The sequence below is a fragment of the Caretta caretta genome, chromosome 7 (assembly GCF_965140235.1).
Source record: "Caretta caretta isolate rCarCar2 chromosome 7, rCarCar1.hap1, whole genome shotgun sequence".
Lineage (NCBI taxonomy): Eukaryota > Metazoa > Chordata > Testudines > Cheloniidae > Caretta > Caretta caretta.
Genome location: NC_134212.1, coordinates 98,395,745 through 98,412,139, shown reverse-complemented (window position 1 = coordinate 98,412,139; position 16,395 = coordinate 98,395,745). Strand labels below are relative to the sequence as shown.

At 44.6% G+C, this 16,395-nt stretch overlaps 1 protein-coding gene across 4 annotated transcripts in view; it reads left to right on the top strand.

Moving 5' to 3' along the window:
• Window positions 1-16,395, top strand: part of PWWP2B (PWWP domain containing 2B) — a 46,887-nt gene that overhangs the window by 18,949 nt on the left and 11,543 nt on the right. For 3 of the 4 annotated variants that reach the window (XR_007357851.2, XM_048859507.2, XM_048859508.2), the window contains exon 3: window positions 7-1,666. Coding sequence is in view for 3 of the 4 variants with exons in the window: in XM_048859507.2 (XP_048715464.1) it covers window positions 7-1,648 (1,642 nt within the window). In the remaining variant the exon portion in view is untranslated. Of the gene's footprint in view, window positions 1-6; window positions 1,667-2,789; window positions 2,921-16,395 lie in introns of those variants that run through there. The other variant, XM_075130990.1, reaches the window with a different exon arrangement.

Below are 16,395 nucleotides of genomic sequence, written 5' to 3'. Positions count from 1 at the left end.
CTACAGGTCTGGCTTGCTCTGTCTTCCACCACCTTCGTTGCCAAAGCAAGAGGACCCTCCTACTGATGCTTGCACTAACTGGATTCCTGAAAACAGACGGGCTGCGAAGGGTGAGATGGAGTCCCAGCTTTCTAGTGAAAAACCTCCCAAAGGAAACAATGATGAACAGGTTCCTCCTCTTTTGCCACCTCCATCGCCAGGCAATGTTCCTCCTTACCCGCCCTATTTTGAGGGAGCTCCTTTTCCTCCTCCCTTATGGTTAAGACACACATATAACCAGTGGGTTCCTCAGCCACCACCAAGGACTATAAAGAGGACAAAAAGACGGTTGTCACGAAATAGAGACCCAGGAAGGCTTATCATGAGCACTATTAGGCTGAGGCCCAGGCAAGTGCTCTGTGAAAAATGTAAAAATACTCTGAACCCAGAGGAAGTGAACTACAAAGCCAGGCAAAATGCTAAAACAAGGAGGAAGCTAAGCATTCAGGATAAGGAGCAAAAAAAACACAGTGATTCTGATTCTGTAGAGAAAAGGAACAAAAGAGAAAAGAGGGAGGAAGACAAATTTTCTGGGGAATTAGTGCATCGAACTCCAGTTATAAAAATATCCTACAGCACACCACAAGGTAAAGGTGAAGTAGTGAAAATTCCCTCCCGGATTCATGGATCAGTTAAACCATTTTGTCCACAGCGGATATTGCAGAATGGAGGGGAGGACCAAGAGGAGAACCGAGACTCTGAACGATATCAGGAAACCAAATGTTTTATGGATAAGTCGGCAAGCAGCCAACTTGCTTCCATTCCAAAACTGAAATTAACTAGGCCTGTGCATTCCAATGCAGATGTTCCACCTCCAAAAATCAGACTGAAACCCCATCGAATAAATGATGGTCAGAGTGTTTCCATTTATAAAGCAGAACTTATTGATGAGATAAATGTCCTTCAGAGTAGCAGAGAGTCCAATCCTGCTGCATTTTACACTGATGAATCTGCAGATAGAAGTTTAGCAGAGATGTCTTCAGGGAGTTCAGGTGAAGATGATGACTTCAAAAGATTTCCCCAAGGTAAAGATGGACATGATAACTTGGCTTTTCTTATGAATTATCGTAAAAGGAAGGCAGATTCTTCTAGTTTATCAGTGTGTAGCAATGACAGTCTAGATGAATCCAAATCCTCTAGTTCAGAAGTAACATCACCAGAAATGTGTGACTTTTTACCTGGTGATGATGCATCTGTTTCTTCATCTTCAAAAGATGACCGTAAAATTGTGCCACCATTAACAGTTAGACTACATACACAGAGTGTCTCTAAATGTGTCACTGAAGATGGAAGAACTGTTTCAGTGGGGGATATTGTTTGGGGTAAAATTCATGGTTTCCCATGGTGGCCGGCACGTGTTCTTGACATAAACCTTAGCCAGAAGGAAAATGGAGAACCTTCCTGGCGAGAAGCTAAAGTATCATGGTTTGGTTCTCCAACAACCTCATTCTTATCTGTTTCAAAACTCTCTCCTTTCTCTGAATCTTTCAAACTGAGATTTAATCGTAAGAAGAAAGGGATGTATCGGAAAGCTATTACAGAAGCTGCAAAGGCAGTAGAGCATCTGACCCCAGAAATAAGAGATCTCTTAACCCAGTTTGAAACATAACTTTGCCTCCAGTACCAGGTGAGTGCATACTGGATTGATGCTACCTGTACTAACATTCTTGTACAGATTGCATTTGTCTTCTTGTCATGTCTGTTCTTATTTCTCTTTGTTTTGTCTTTGAGTTGCCTAAAAGATCAGGGTTAAACTTCTTATTCAGAGGTCTAGAAACACATGTTTAAGTGACCTTTCAGAAGGGTGAGAACCTTTAGCTCTCACAGACTTCAGTGAGACTCGCAGGAAGCAGCCCCTTAATTCTAGTAGGGGACTATGGGCCAATTTATTGCTGTGGGGAAAGGAGCATTGTTGCTCAGGGTGGCCCCATACTACCTCCCAACCAGCTTTGCTAGTGTACCATCTGGACAGATGAGGGAACAGACGTGTAATTACGTGGGATTCTAAATGTGGGTATGTGAGAAGCAGACTCATGCAGTCTTGTTTTGACTCTGACAATGACATTGTAGGTAAGTGACTTGACTGTCTCTGTTTTGCCATCTAAGTACATATCGGTGTAATAATACTTGCCTACCACACAAGGGTGTAATGGGTATTGACTGACCGTACTTATGTGCTAAAATTCATCCTGCTGTGGCTGAAGACCTAGTGGCCCCTTAGCTGTTTTGGTGAACTATCCCTTGAAAAAACACTTTCATAAATGATAACTTACATGTAGACACTATACAAGCAGATGGCTTTAATAATCAAAGATGCTCACGATGGCCCTCTCTCCACCCCCTTCATTCTTCTCAAAGTCTAACAGTCCACTTGGGTTTGCTTCCTTCTGCAAAAGATATTCTCTTCTCCATGTGTCTCACTTTAAACTACAATAATCACATCCGACTATTTGTCCTAAAGCTAAGAACAAAACACTTGGTTCCTTTTTCTCTGGCAACTTCCTGAAAGTACAATGCCCTGAGTACCACTGAGAGAAGGTGGAAGGACATCAACATAGTAATCAGTTCTTGGGAAACAGCTGAGAGCATAATATTGGTTCTCCTATGTGATTGAAGAAGAGATACTTTTTCTCTTACTTTTAAGTTGTAATATGTGTCTCTGTTGTGATCAGTCTTCAGTGTTTAAAATTACAAAATGTAGCGCAAACTCAAATAGCTCTATTATTTCAATTGCAATTTGCATTTTATAGGGCCTGTCCCTGCTCCAATTGAAGTCCATGGCAAAACTCCTGGTGACATTGAATAAGATCAAGATTTGTCTCTTGGCATCCTGCTGATGGTGGCTATCATGCTAAACATGACCACATGCATGACACTTACAGATTGGGACCCCAGTGAAATATTATTAAACCAGGATACAAACTAACTCTTTTTTTTTTCTCTGAAATCACAATTCTAACTGTTGGAAAAACTTTTCCTCTTTTAAAATGTAGTTTTGTGCTCTGGCTCCCACAGAACTCAGTACTGGTTCATCACTTTGTCCCTTATTTTCCTCATTTGCCTTATTTAAGAAATGCATACACAAGCCAATGATTTTTTTTTTTTCCAAGTTTCTAGCATGAGGAAGCTTACTCGTGATTATAGCAATATTTGACTCAACACTTCAGCTATAGGGACTAAGCTGGTAAATGTTTGTATAATTCTGAGGCAGGCAGGTTTGATCTAGAGGAAAATGAAGGGAAATTCTGCTGACAGTTTGCTTTTGCAAACTTATTCTGGATAGTTAAATCTTGAAAAACTGCACTAATGAGAAGCACTGGAAATTCTTTCACCCTCCATCAAATGTCACCAGTTTATTTACCTGAATGTGAGAGAGACCCAGAATTCTCCCTCTTTCTTTGTACCATGACCATTGTGCCAAATTCCTCACTTCTCCTAGGTAAAAACCTGAATTGATCTTAGAAAGGCCTTAAGGTATTCCTGGAAACTTTCTTTATCTTCTCTCTACCCAAGTGCCATATCTGACTCACCTTTTCAGTCTTTCTGCTAAAATTATCTGTCAGTCTCCATGAGAAAATAACTATCTGCTAACTACAATAGTTACATGCATCTGACGAAGTAGATATTCACCCACAAAAGCTTATGCTTCAATATGTCTGTTAGTCTATGAGGTGCCACAGGACTCTTTGCCGCTATCTGCTAACTATGCCACAACCTAATCCTGTACCAACCAGGAGGCAGCCATCACATCTGAGGACTTGTAAGGAGGGAAAGGGGCAGGAGATCAAAGGTCATCATCACTTGGATCGTCAGTATGACATTATACTGATCCTACACTGGATTTTTCTTGTTTGTGGCTCCTTTTTTCCCCATTGTGTCTTGCTTTTACATAATTTTTATGACATGCATCAATAACTAGATGATACCGTATTTGAATACCTTGTCTAAAACTAGCTTTCTGTCCCTTCAATGGGACAGAGTTTCATTGCTTTCTGTGAATTTTCTTAAGACAACTGAAGTTTTTTCACCACTTTTGGTAACTGACGACTTCTTTTCCTTTTAGTTGCTATAGGTCACAGTGGCTCAGTTACTGTTGCAATCAGTCATGCCAGGAAAAACTTGTTTGTGTTGTAAATCAAAGTGTGTCTTGATTTAGAATGTTCAGAGGTGAATCTTCTATGTCTCTGATACGGTAATTAACAAGATTACGTAGCCATACTTGTAATAACACACTTTGTGCCATTGCAGAAATGGGCCCATTAATAGTTGGGTAAGGGGAGGTCTGTTTACAAACCAAATCCAATAGAACTACATAACATTTATAACAAGGAGTCCGGTGGCACCTTAAAGATTTAACAGATTTATTTGGACATAAGCTTTCCTGGGTAAAAAAAAAAAAAACCCACTTCTTCAGATGGGTTTTTTTTTTTTTACCCACGAAAGCTTATGCCCAAATAAATCTGTCTTTAAGGTGCCACTGGACTCCTCCGTTGTTTTTGTGGATACAGACTAACATGGCTAGCCCTCTGATACTTGGCCCACAACATTTATGTTTACAATTAAAGTAATTGATATGATCCGACTAGATCAATAAGTAAAACAGTCACTCACCTGTCACAAGTGTTCTACTGTTAACCTTCTCAAATATCTTAGGTGGCTTCTGGCCTATAGGGGACGGAGAACACATTGGGGAGTTACTGGAGACCTCAGTATAAAGCAGAGGTGGGCAAACTACATTCCGTGGACCACATCCGGCTTGTGGGACCATCCTGCCCAGCCCCTTGAGCTCCTGGCCTGGGAGGCTAGCCCCCAGCCCTCCCCTGCTGTCCGTTTCTCTCTCCTCCTCCTCCCCCCCCCCCCCCCCCCCCCCGGTCTCAGCTCGCTGTGCCACCAGCACACTGGGCGGCGGGGCTGTGAGCTCCTGCCAGGCAGCATGGCTGCGAGAGCTGCCAGCCTGTCCCAGTGCTCTAGGCTGTGCAGCGGCGTGGCTGGCTCTGGCCGGGTGGCATGGCTGCCAGTCCTGGTGCTCTGAGCAGCATGGTAAGGGAGTGGAGAGTAGGGGGGTTGGATAGGGGGCAGTCAGAGGACAGAGAGCAGGGGGTGGTTGGATAGGAATGGGAGTCCCGGGGGCCTGTCAGAGGCAGGGGTGTGGATAGGGTCCAGGTCGGTCAGGGGGAGTTGGTTAGGGGGTGTTGGGGTCCTCGGAGGGGGTGGTCAGGGGACAAGGCGCAGGGAGGGTTGGATGGGTCAGGGGTTCTGAGGGGGGCAGTCAGGGTGTGGGCAGTGGGAGGGGGCGGATAGGGGGTGGGGGCCAGGCTGTTTGGGGAGGCACAGCCTTCCCTACCAGCCCTCCATACAGTTTTAGAACCCCAGTGTGGCCCTCAGGCCAAAAAATTTGCCCACCCCTGATATAACATCTACAAATGCAAAATAAGCTGAATACACGTGGATTCACTTAATACTAGAGCTGATCAAATAATGTTAACCATATCTAACTAAATTATTTGACCAATTATTACAAAACAAAACTTCCAGTTGGCAAGGTTAATTAGCCCTACTTTTTGCTTCCCCTGCAAAATGTACTTTGAGTAGAGAGTTAACCTTGTCATTAAATCGCCAATAAAAATATGGCAACGGGGAAAAAGCAAGGCAGAGTAGTAACCTGTAAAATCCAATTTCATAAGACACTCTTGATTCAGCAGATAGGGAAAAAATCTCCCACTAAACATGTTCCCATGCCTCTTTGCAGCTGTCTTTGATATACAAGCATAACTTGCTGTTTGAGAACTGGTGGCTTCATAAATGTCTTTTGCACTGTAACTAAATGCTTGTAATAAACAGATTCTTATTTCAGTGGTATGTTTGTTTTGGTAAGCATTGAAACTCGGACCAAGTTTGGTGATTCTGCTTTTAAGATTAAAGTTTTTTGTAGTTGCTACTGAAAATTAGCTGGACAAGTCCTGAAAATAATGGCAGCGTCAGAACAGTGGATGATATTTAACCTTAAATCTAAATCCCTATTTACAGCAGGCCTGCTTGAAGGCCTGCATAGAGCGTTTTAGCAAGGGTCATGTTGTAAATGGGAGTGTTTAATGGGGGTTGGGAGCCAAAATGTAGTCAAGTCTTCTGCCAGGATTGCTTTTGAAGGCAGACCTCCTTGGGGTAGGGTGGGGAGAAAAGTGTGGGAAGATGGTTACCTCAAACTGTGTTCTGTGTAAAACCGAAAATATGGATCTGGCTTTGTCTTGAGCAAAGGCAAGCCTGTATTCACTTGCTGAAGTCCCAAGTGGAGCTGAAGTTGCACTGTTATCACTTTTGGCATAGCTTACTTTTAAGCAAGCTTGCAGCAATTCTTGGTTCTGCCACTTTCAGATTATTTGAGCAAAACCAGATCAGGTTCCAAGGATGTAACCAAGTTATATTTATTGACTTGGCTTATGAAAATCATTCCATATTCTCCCCCAGTCCTCTTGTAGGAGTTCATCACTAGTGTTGAAGACACTTATGAAATCACCGATAGAGGATATTAATGGGTAAATGGGTCTTCAGCGTGACTGGATTTCTTTAACGTCGGAAACAAAACCACTGAAGATGTATCTGTGGTTGAGGGAGAGGGGTGCAGCATATATGTACCTAGATAGAAACATGTTTCACATAACTTAATTTTACAAATGCATGTATCATCATATTTCTCTTTATTAACTCAGATTTTACACATGAAGCAAATTCATGGAGTATTGATCCATTGAATAGTAAACAACACCTTTATCATCACAGTAAAAAGTTCCAATATTTCTTTAAGGTCTTGTGGTACATGGGTCTCCTCATTATCTATCTTTCTTTCTTTTTTTCTTGCTGCTATCCCAGGGGCGGGCAAACTTTTTGGCCTGAGGGCCACATCGGGTTTCCAAAATTGTATGGAGGGCCGATTAGGGGAGGCTGTATCTCCCCAAACAGCCAGGCCTGGCCTGGCTCCCGCCTTCTATCTGACATTTTGCCCCTCTCCTCCCACTTATCGCCCCCTGACGGCCCTCCTGGGACTCCTACCCCATCCACCACCCTCTGCTCCCTGACCGGCCCTGGAACCCCTGACTGCCCCCTGCCACACCATCCAACCCCCCTATTCCCAACCACTATCCACTCCCCTGCCCTCTATCCAACCCCCCCGACTCCTTACCATGCTGCCTGGAGCACGGGTGGCTGGCAGTGCTACGGCCATGCCTGCCAGAGCACTGGGTCAGGCTGTGCCTCCCAGGCCAGGAGCTCAGGGGCTAGGTAGGAGGGTCCCGCGGGCTGGACGTGGCCCGTGGGCAGTAGCTTGCCCACCTCTGTGCTATCCTCTTGTTTGTGAATTGCAATGAATTTTAGATAGCGTGATCACCTTAATATTAGAACCAGAATTTTTTGGATTTGCCATAACCTCCAAATGTTCAGATGCTTATTCACATCCCCTCCTGCCATTCTCTGTCTTCAGCTTCTTGCCTGGAAATGGCTTCAGCCTAATTCTTCTCCCGAAGAGCGGAAGCTGCAAAGAGGAAGTGTATTGTCCTCCCAGCCCCGGCCCTCTTTGAGGGGAGATGCTATGCCCCTCCTTCATCTCTGCATTCTCCGTGTATTCAGGGGCATTTTGAATTTTAGGACGTACCCATTCTCTCTGTGGGTATATCTACGCTTCAGCTGGGGGCGTGCTTCCCAGCTCAGGTGGACAGAGATGCACTAGCGCATTAACACTAGTGCAGCGGGGAGCAGCACGGGTGGTGGCTTAGGCGAGCCAGCTGAGTACAAACCAGCGCAGACCCCCTAGGTATGTACGCAGGCTGCTAGCTTGCCCTGCCGCCTGTGCTGTCTTCTAGCACGCTAGCTCAAGCAGAGCGAGCGTGTCTGTCTGCCCACCCTGGGGGACGGGCTCCCAGCTGCAGCATTAGCTATCCCTGAAGAAGAGGAATCCTGCCTATTCCTAGTTCCCCATCCCTGGTAGCTCATTCCTGCTTTTGAAGGAGGTGGGGTCAGTGCTTATGGGAGCACAGATCCTGACTGTAGAGCAGCAGGTAACAGGCAGAGAACAATCTTGGAGTAGCGGAGGGGAGTAAGCAGCAGTCTGCCTCATACTCTGATCGGTGGCCCCCTAATAGCTGGGGAGGTGTCTCCCTCTGCTCCCCCATCATATTTTTATATATATATATGAACAGCTTAGCTAGTTGCCAAGGTCTACATACGCTCAGCTTTGGATTCAAACACTTGGCGAGCCTAGCAGTGCACCTGCAGTAGGATTGTAGGAGCATATATCAGAAGATGCCAAAAATGTTAGAACAAACTGACTCAGAGATCTACTCTATGGGTTACGAAATGGGTAGCCAGCTCAACAAGTGAGTGTGAGAATTACAATTCTATAGTCATTTGGAAAAATGGAGGCCAGAGGCTGCTCGGGTCAACTAAAGTTCAGAGTGTGGGATGGCAAACGTTCATATCAAAATCTCATCTGGGTTGACCTACCTACGAGTCACTCATGACTTGAGGATGAGATTGGTTTTAGTCTGATTTCAGTAATGTGTTTTTGAGACTGTCTGGGGTTTTGTTTTTGCGTGCGTGTGTTTTTTTCTTTGCTACCTTGACTGATTCACAATGGGCTAGAGCTAGTAAAAAAAAAAATACCAAATCTTGATTGTTTTGGTGAACAGTATACACTTCTGTGCAAAGCTTTTGTGAAAAATGTATGCTGTTTGAGCAGTTCTGACACGCTGACCACACGTTCATGAGAAACATTTACTAATATATATGGAGGGGAGTTATCCTATGTTGCAAGCTTTAGTAGTGTAAGCTAGAATTGGGATTGATATAGAGGCAAATATAGATGGGTGTTCTAGTTGCAGTGACTGAGGCAGTGTGTGTTTGAGCTCTGGTCTATAGCTGTGAACTGTTCCTTAAACATAAGAAAATATCCTTCTTGCACTCTTTGGTCTCTGCTTGTCTTTTATGATAGAGAATTTAGGCTGGAAGTTTCATAAACCTGAAACTCCCTGAGCTGAATGGCTTCTCTTCTATACTTCTCCCTAATGCCAAGTACCCCAAGAGCTTTCTACAGCTTTCATACCATAAATGGGTTTGTTAGCATATCCAGGTCTGTTTTTAAATGTTAACTGCCAAACCTATGCATGATATAGCCCATATTAGGCAAACTTCTATGGTAACAGGCTGCCCAAAAGCATTGTATGCACCTGTAAGAAGCACAAAGAACCTCAATATGGAAATCAGAACTCAGGGGGAAGAGCACCTAAGGTACCATGGCACCTGTGTGGTCCTGGGGTCTGGAAAGGTCCTTGGTGTACCTGTAGACAACCCCAGGGGCCTGGCTAAGTTAGAGCAACCCCAGAAGTCTGCTGCATCTCCTGCAGTGATGCACAGAAACTCGGCAGCACTATATGCTGTTTCCTCACCTGTGCCAGGGTGTGTAAGGGGATCCTCAGGAGGCAGCATTATGGCTGTCTTACTCAGTGTCTGTGCCACAGCAACCTCCCCCAGCTATAGAAGGGGATTTTAGAGCCCCTCCTAAACTCTGGCCTCGTACGCAGCAAAAGAGGTCAGCAGTGAGAGTCTTGCTCACTGTGACTGTGAACACTTCTTTTTTTTGTTTTGTTTTGTTTTTTGCTTGTATCCTAGAGCTTTTTGTGGGACAAGAAAGATACCTTCACATACAGTACCTCTAAATATCTGCATTAAATGGCTTTATAGTACTGAGATTCCTTTGGCATTTCACGCCAAGAAATACAGCTCTCTTAACTTGACCTTATTCTCACCTATATCTCTTTCTACTGGTAATATTTTGTATGGCTGTGATGCTACTAAACTTTAAAACCTACTGTGGCATTTTGTAAGTTAACGCTATTGCTATTTGCTTAATATAACCTTTTTTGTGATGACTGGATCTGTGTATAGCAAAAATGAACCACAGTACATAGACTCCATGTACTAAGTTCTAATAATGTAAAACTGAGTTACAATTTCATTTTCAAAAGAGGTTTTCTGGCATTGTGTGCATATTCTCTGCATTCCTGGCAGAATAAGAAAAAGGGCTGACAGAGGGACAGTCCTAGGGCCACCTTGACTGAAGCTCCCTTCTGTTGCACACCTGTCTTAGTTTCCCTCCTTTAGATTCCCCAGAAATAGTCCAAAGCCTCTTCCCAAGATAAATATAGCCCTTGTGTAGTTCATTTATGGCCAAAGTCTTGTGCACATACATCATAACAAAACAAGTCCCAATACCATAGTCCAGAATTCCTTTAGCATAGTGCACGCAGCACATGCAACATACAGCTCCAGAGTCCTTCATCACACCCTGGCTCTCCAGTGCACTCCTCTCTTTTTTCCTTGTACCAAGGCAGCCACCCCAGCCCTTCCTACTTGAGTGCAAGCCCAGTCTTCCCCAGGGGAACCCCTGCAGCACCTCTGCTGGGAGCATCCTTGCACGGGAGCATCCCTCACTCTCCCTGGGCCTCACACAGTTCCTCAGGATCCAGCTCTCCAGCCCTGGAGATGTCAGCGGGTAAGCTCCTCAGCAGCTATCCTGCCTTTGGCCTTCTCTGGCCCTTGGCTCCGGCTCTCTCGCTTACAGCTAGCGGGCAATTCCCTCTGCTGCTGATCCTAACTTCAGTCCAGGCTCTTTGGCTTGGGGGTGCAGCCAGCAAATCACTCTTGCTGCTCTCCTGCTTTCTCCCTGCTCCCAAACATAGTTTCCTAGTCAGTTCCTCCTTCAGATTCTCCCTGGCCTTGTAAAGCCTCCAGGTGCTGCCCCACCCTCTTAATCGGTAGCACCTATTCTGTGACAGGGGACCTGGATCTACTTCATTTACTGGGGCTAGCCATCCTGTGACCGGGACATACACAGCCCTGCTGTGTGACTAGACATTATGGTGGTGGTGAGGATAACTATGTAGTTAAGGTTGTAAAAACACTTGCTGTTTTTATGTGAAATGACTTTCTGAAACATTTATCTTTTCTGGGCTGAAACTTGCCATGCTTCCTCTCACCAACTCAGACAGCTGATCTGAAACATCAAACTTCATATGTGAACAGTTGAGTCAGCATATGTATGTAGCTACATTTGAGGCAGGGGAGAGCCTCAAAATACATTACAAATGTGTGAGATTGCAGGGCTGCCCATGTGCTGTGGGTTTCCAGATTGTGGTCTGCTGAGCTGGCTAGTTGCAGAGTGCTTGTTGGCTCTTGTGTTTCCAGCTGAGAGTGTGCAGATGGACAGGACATTGGCTCTGTGATTGCAGATGATCCTGTCTATGGGCCACCTGCCCTCCTAAATTGTGGCTCATGCTGTGGAAAAGTTTTGAGCCCCTGCTGGAGAATAGTCAAGTGGACTGCATGCTCCAAGTGCTCAGGGGGGCACTGTTAACGAACGAGCGATCTACTTACAAGAATTTACAAGTTCAGCTGCTGAAGGAGATTATAAAATTGAAAGGCTTAATGATGCTCCTAGGACACACAGCAAGCTGTTTTAACTCCAGACTAAGCAGATTATGGCACCATTTGGAGCTGGTGGACTTGCAAAGCTACAGAGAAAAGAACTGGCAAAGCCCTGCCAGCAAAGTTTGTCAACTAGAGGCCAGCTAGCTGTGCAAGGACTCCTGTACCTTGGGAGCTTCAGCCAGTTTGGTCTGGATAAGAGTGCTGACAAGGTCTGCTGGAGAAGCTGTCAGAGACAATGGCTTGCTGAGCAAGCCAATGAGTGCGGAATAGGAATTAACTGTATTGTTGGCCAGTGCAGTTTGTAAACGGAGCCAGCAGACGAGCTCGATGCTTAAGAATGTGATCAATTGTGCAAGACCAAAGTGCTTTACAGCTCTTCTGTTGAGCTGTGATACTCTGCAGGATCTGAGTGACAGTCAAACATTGCAGCAGGTAGTGAAGGCAAATGTATCTATTCTCCAGATGACCACGAGTTTTGTTTTTTATGAGGATTCTTGTGATCAGTTTGTGACTGCAGTTCAAGGAATTTATAAACTCAGTTGGCAAAGTTTAAGACAGTTGGAAACTGCACAAGTCAAATTTCTGCAGACTTTCCTTTAGACATTTACACTGAAATCCAAGTGCAGACACCAGATATGCAAGATGGAGAGAAAAATCTCATTTAATTGAGTTTCTGTTTTCACTTGTGTAATGTTGCAGCGAGTGAAGTGAGCTGGTTTATAGGATCTCAGGTACAGGAATTGCTGCAGAACTATGTTTTGAGATGGGACTTGTGTTGAAAAATAAGGGAGATAAGGCCATTCCAAAAGGAGTCCTGTTTTCTGTGGATGCCCTCCAGTAAGGGTCAAAGCCTCATTTTTTAAACCTCTTACTTTCCAGGTGTCTGCTTAAATACTGCACTAAAAACACTTGTCAAGTCACGCCACAAAGTGAATGCTGTACAAGTGAGCAATATAAATAACTTTTTGATTTTTTTTAAACTCTAGAACCAATTCTGTGTGCATACTTTCCTTGCTACCTGTTGGGGAAGGAGAGAAGAGATTTGGATATGTGGTAGTAAAAATAGAAATGTTAAGGCTACTCCAGGTGCTGTCACATGGGACTTGATTGTGAAGGGATGGAGTTTAGTATAGAAATGCATAATTTCCACACTTTTACTTGAGTGGCACATTGATAGTAGTCTGTTTTTAACATCAATGCAAGATTTCTTTAATTGTCAGTTTTTAATCTGGCATGAATTGGAACAGAATGATTTAAATATTTTTGTTTCATTGGGCAATGGCTGTTTGCAAGTCTCCTAATCCCCTTCTTTGTCTTTTCCACACAAGTGCCTATAACTGACATTGTGACAGGATTACTAATATTGCTGAAGGACAATGCCTGCCTACATCAATCTCTAAAACCAGAGCGACTTGATCTATTTTTGTTTGTGTAAAAAAATAAATAAATAAAGCCAGCAATAGAAAGTAGATTAGAATGTGCCATTTATAGTTCAACCTTCAACGTGTGCCTTCATTTTGCACCTTTCATTTTTAAGTGTGTGTGTGTGTGAGCTTTTCCTAGGAAAACATACTTCGGATCTATTGTTGCATTAACTTGTTACGTGGATCTCTATTGTGTATTCTCATTCTTAGTGCTTGAAAAATCATTCCCACAACCAGGTTGTAAGACTTTCCCGAGTGAGTCAGAGTGGAGCTTCAGCTATCAATTTTTGGCGAATTTATGCTTTCACAAAATAAAACAAAAATAACTAGCCCTTTAACCAATGGAAATGTGCCTTTCCACATCTGCAGAGGGCTTAGCTAGCAGCAGCAGTATGGAATTCTGCTGTGACAGCAGTGAAATGTCAAAGAATCCTATCCCACTCATGCTGCTGCTGGACTCTTCTGTGATGAGGGGTGTAGCTTGTCAGGCCATTAGACTGTAGTTCTGAATAGTAGTGTCGTAGGTTGGCATCTTAGCGTGCCCCATCCTAGATCCTGCAGGCACCCCACCCTTCTCAAGATTTTTCAAGAATGCTTCCCCAACACAGAGTGGGTTATGCAGTGGGTTAAGTTATTAGGGTGGTCCCCTCAAATCATAGAATCTCAGGGTTGGAAGGGACCTCAGGAGGTCATCTAGTCCAACCCCCTGCTCAAAGCAGGACCAATCCCCAATTTTTGCCCCCCCAAAAAATGTTAAATAACAAAATAAAGTTCAATACAATAATGCTAAAGGTTCCGGCTCTGCCATCTTCTATGACTCTAGGCTGATCATCACCCTCAGTTGTTCCCTTCAGGCTTGGGGGCTCTCCAGCTTCTCCTGGGAGTCTCCTATTAGAGTTCAGAAGCTCAGACGAAGCAAGAACATAAACAAAATCCACTTGCCCTGGGCTTTATAAAGATTTTGCATCCCTTCTGGCACCCTGCCCTTTGTGTGGGCCATAGGGGTCCTCCCCTGGGCCTTCCCCTTGCTTCAGAGTCTTTCTCCCCTACCTAGGCCTCCTGACTTCTGGCTGGTCTCAGTGTTCCCGGGGAACAGGCAGTGAGAGCCTCCTGTCTGTGCTCCCTCCCTCTCTCTTCCCTGATTCTCAGGTCTAACTTACCCAGCCTCTGCCCACAGGGCCCAGGTGCTGCTTTATACCCCAGCTGGAGCTCAGCTGGCAGTTACAGGTGCACTGGCCTCTTCCCTGTTTAAAGGGCCAGTGCTACCCTGTGACAAGTAGGCTTGTGGTAAGGGAAAACTCTTCAAGTTCTGAATTAGACGACAAACATGGGAAGATACTGAAGTCCCCTATGCAGTTTCTTTGTCGGGTATGATGTGTGGCCTGTGTAAGTGAACATAATGGGTCATCATCACTAGGGCAAAAGGGTAATAAATTCTCTCTGGCAGCTTAGTCCTGAGCCTTTCCAGCACAGATGCTGTCAGCTGCCCTGAATTAGTCTAGTAATTGTCTGGTCGCTAGTCACTGATGTATTTTTCCAGAATGGGGGACCGGTGTCTTTTTACTGAACTTTTCAAGATCTTCATTAATATCTTGAAGGAATAGACACTTCCAAGTGGTTTAACAGTTCCCTTAGTGCATGTTGGATTCTGTTAAATACTAAGAGTCTATTCCCTATGTAAACTACAGAGTTGAGGGCAATGAAGTGTAGTGAGGTTATTTGACTCGTGAGTAAGATAACCTGTTACATCTACATACCTGGGAAGTGTGCCTTCATCTAGGCCCCAAACCACATGATGTGCTAGCGTATGCTGGAGCATGGGAGTCTGAGAAGCTCAATTCCTGTTTTGCTTTGTTTTTTTTAATTGTAAAGTGAACCTTTTTCAAAGAATAAAAAACCTGTGAAACTATTTTATTTCATAAATAGCTATTCGGGATGATGACAGTTAATACTTAGACGGGTTAGTAGATATGCCTTCATAAGTAGGCTGCATATTGCTGCTCTGGGATTTGGAAACTATTCCAAAAACCTGTTGTTCGTGGCTAGTAAGGCTGCTGGGGCAATGCAATAAATTTATGATGCTTCCATCCTCTGTTTAGATCTTCCTCTGGCCACTTCTAACAATGGCTCTTGAATTATTTGCTCTTACTGCCTGCCTGCCTTCTTTCCCCCCCCCCCCCCCCCCAAAAGACTTTTCCCTCCCACACCCCATTTTATTTCTGTTTGAGAAGCTGAGTCTAGGGAATCTTGTTGCTGGGGCGGGGGAGGAGGAGAGAGAGGGACTCTACATCTGAGCTCTGCCTTGAGGGAAAACTTCTACTCTCTTCTGGTGTCTATGTGAGCAGGATATTCTTTTTTGATTGCAGCTGGGACTTGCAGGAAGTGGCTGGGTGGTTTTTACTTCACCCCAGTCAGAGTTGTAGGAAGAAGCAAGCAAGGAGGATGGAGATCTGGAGTAAATGGATTTGGCAAAGCTAAGTGAGAGTTTACCCAGTAGCTGTTCATCAGCTGGATGATGGATGGAAAATATCCCTCTGAAGTAAACTACTGGGGGAAAGGAGAAGGTTTAACATTGCCTTCAATTTTTAAAACTTCCATTAACTTCCAACAGAACAGGTGATCCCTTTTGGTATGCTGTTTTGAATGAGGAAGATATTGGGAACAAGCGCAACAGAGAGAAGAAACCACTCAGTAACTTTTCTGACTGGTCCCAGTGATAGGTATGCACTTCAGCACCCCTTTAACACTAATAATCCAGGAAGCATCTTCAGCCTGCTCTTCTCCAGGAAAGGCGGAATCCTAAAATTTCAGTTCTGAGGTTTCAGGATGAATCTTAGGCATGGTCTACACTATGGGGTTAGGTTGAATTTAGCCGCATTAGGTTGATTTTAAAAATGACTGTGTCCACATAACCAACCCCCTTCCGTCGACCTAAAGGACTCTTAAAATCAACTTCTGTACTCCTCCCCGACGAGGGGAGTAGCTCTAAAATCAACCTTGCTGGGTCAATTTTGGGATAGTGCAGATGCAAATCGATGGTATTGGCCTCCAGGAGCTATCCCAGAGTGCTCAATTGTGACTGCTCTGGGCAGCACTTGGAACTTGGATGCACTAGCCAGGTACACAGGAAAAGCCCCGGGAACTTTTGAATTTTATTTCCTGTTTGGTTAGCGTAGCGAACTCAGCAGCACAGGTGACCATGCAGTCCCCCCAGAATCATAGAGCGTAGATGGTTTCTACGCGCCCCTTATTATCTCCATCCCTGAGGTTATCGCAGATTAGAAGGCGAAAAAAACGCACTCATGATGACATGTTTTCCGAGCTCATGTAGTCCTCCCGCGCTGATAGGGCACAGCTTAATGCATGGAGGCATTCAGTGGCAGAGGCCAGGAAAGAATTAAGTGAGCGCGAAAAGCGGAGGCTAATGGGGGAGCAAACGGACATGATGAAGCATCTC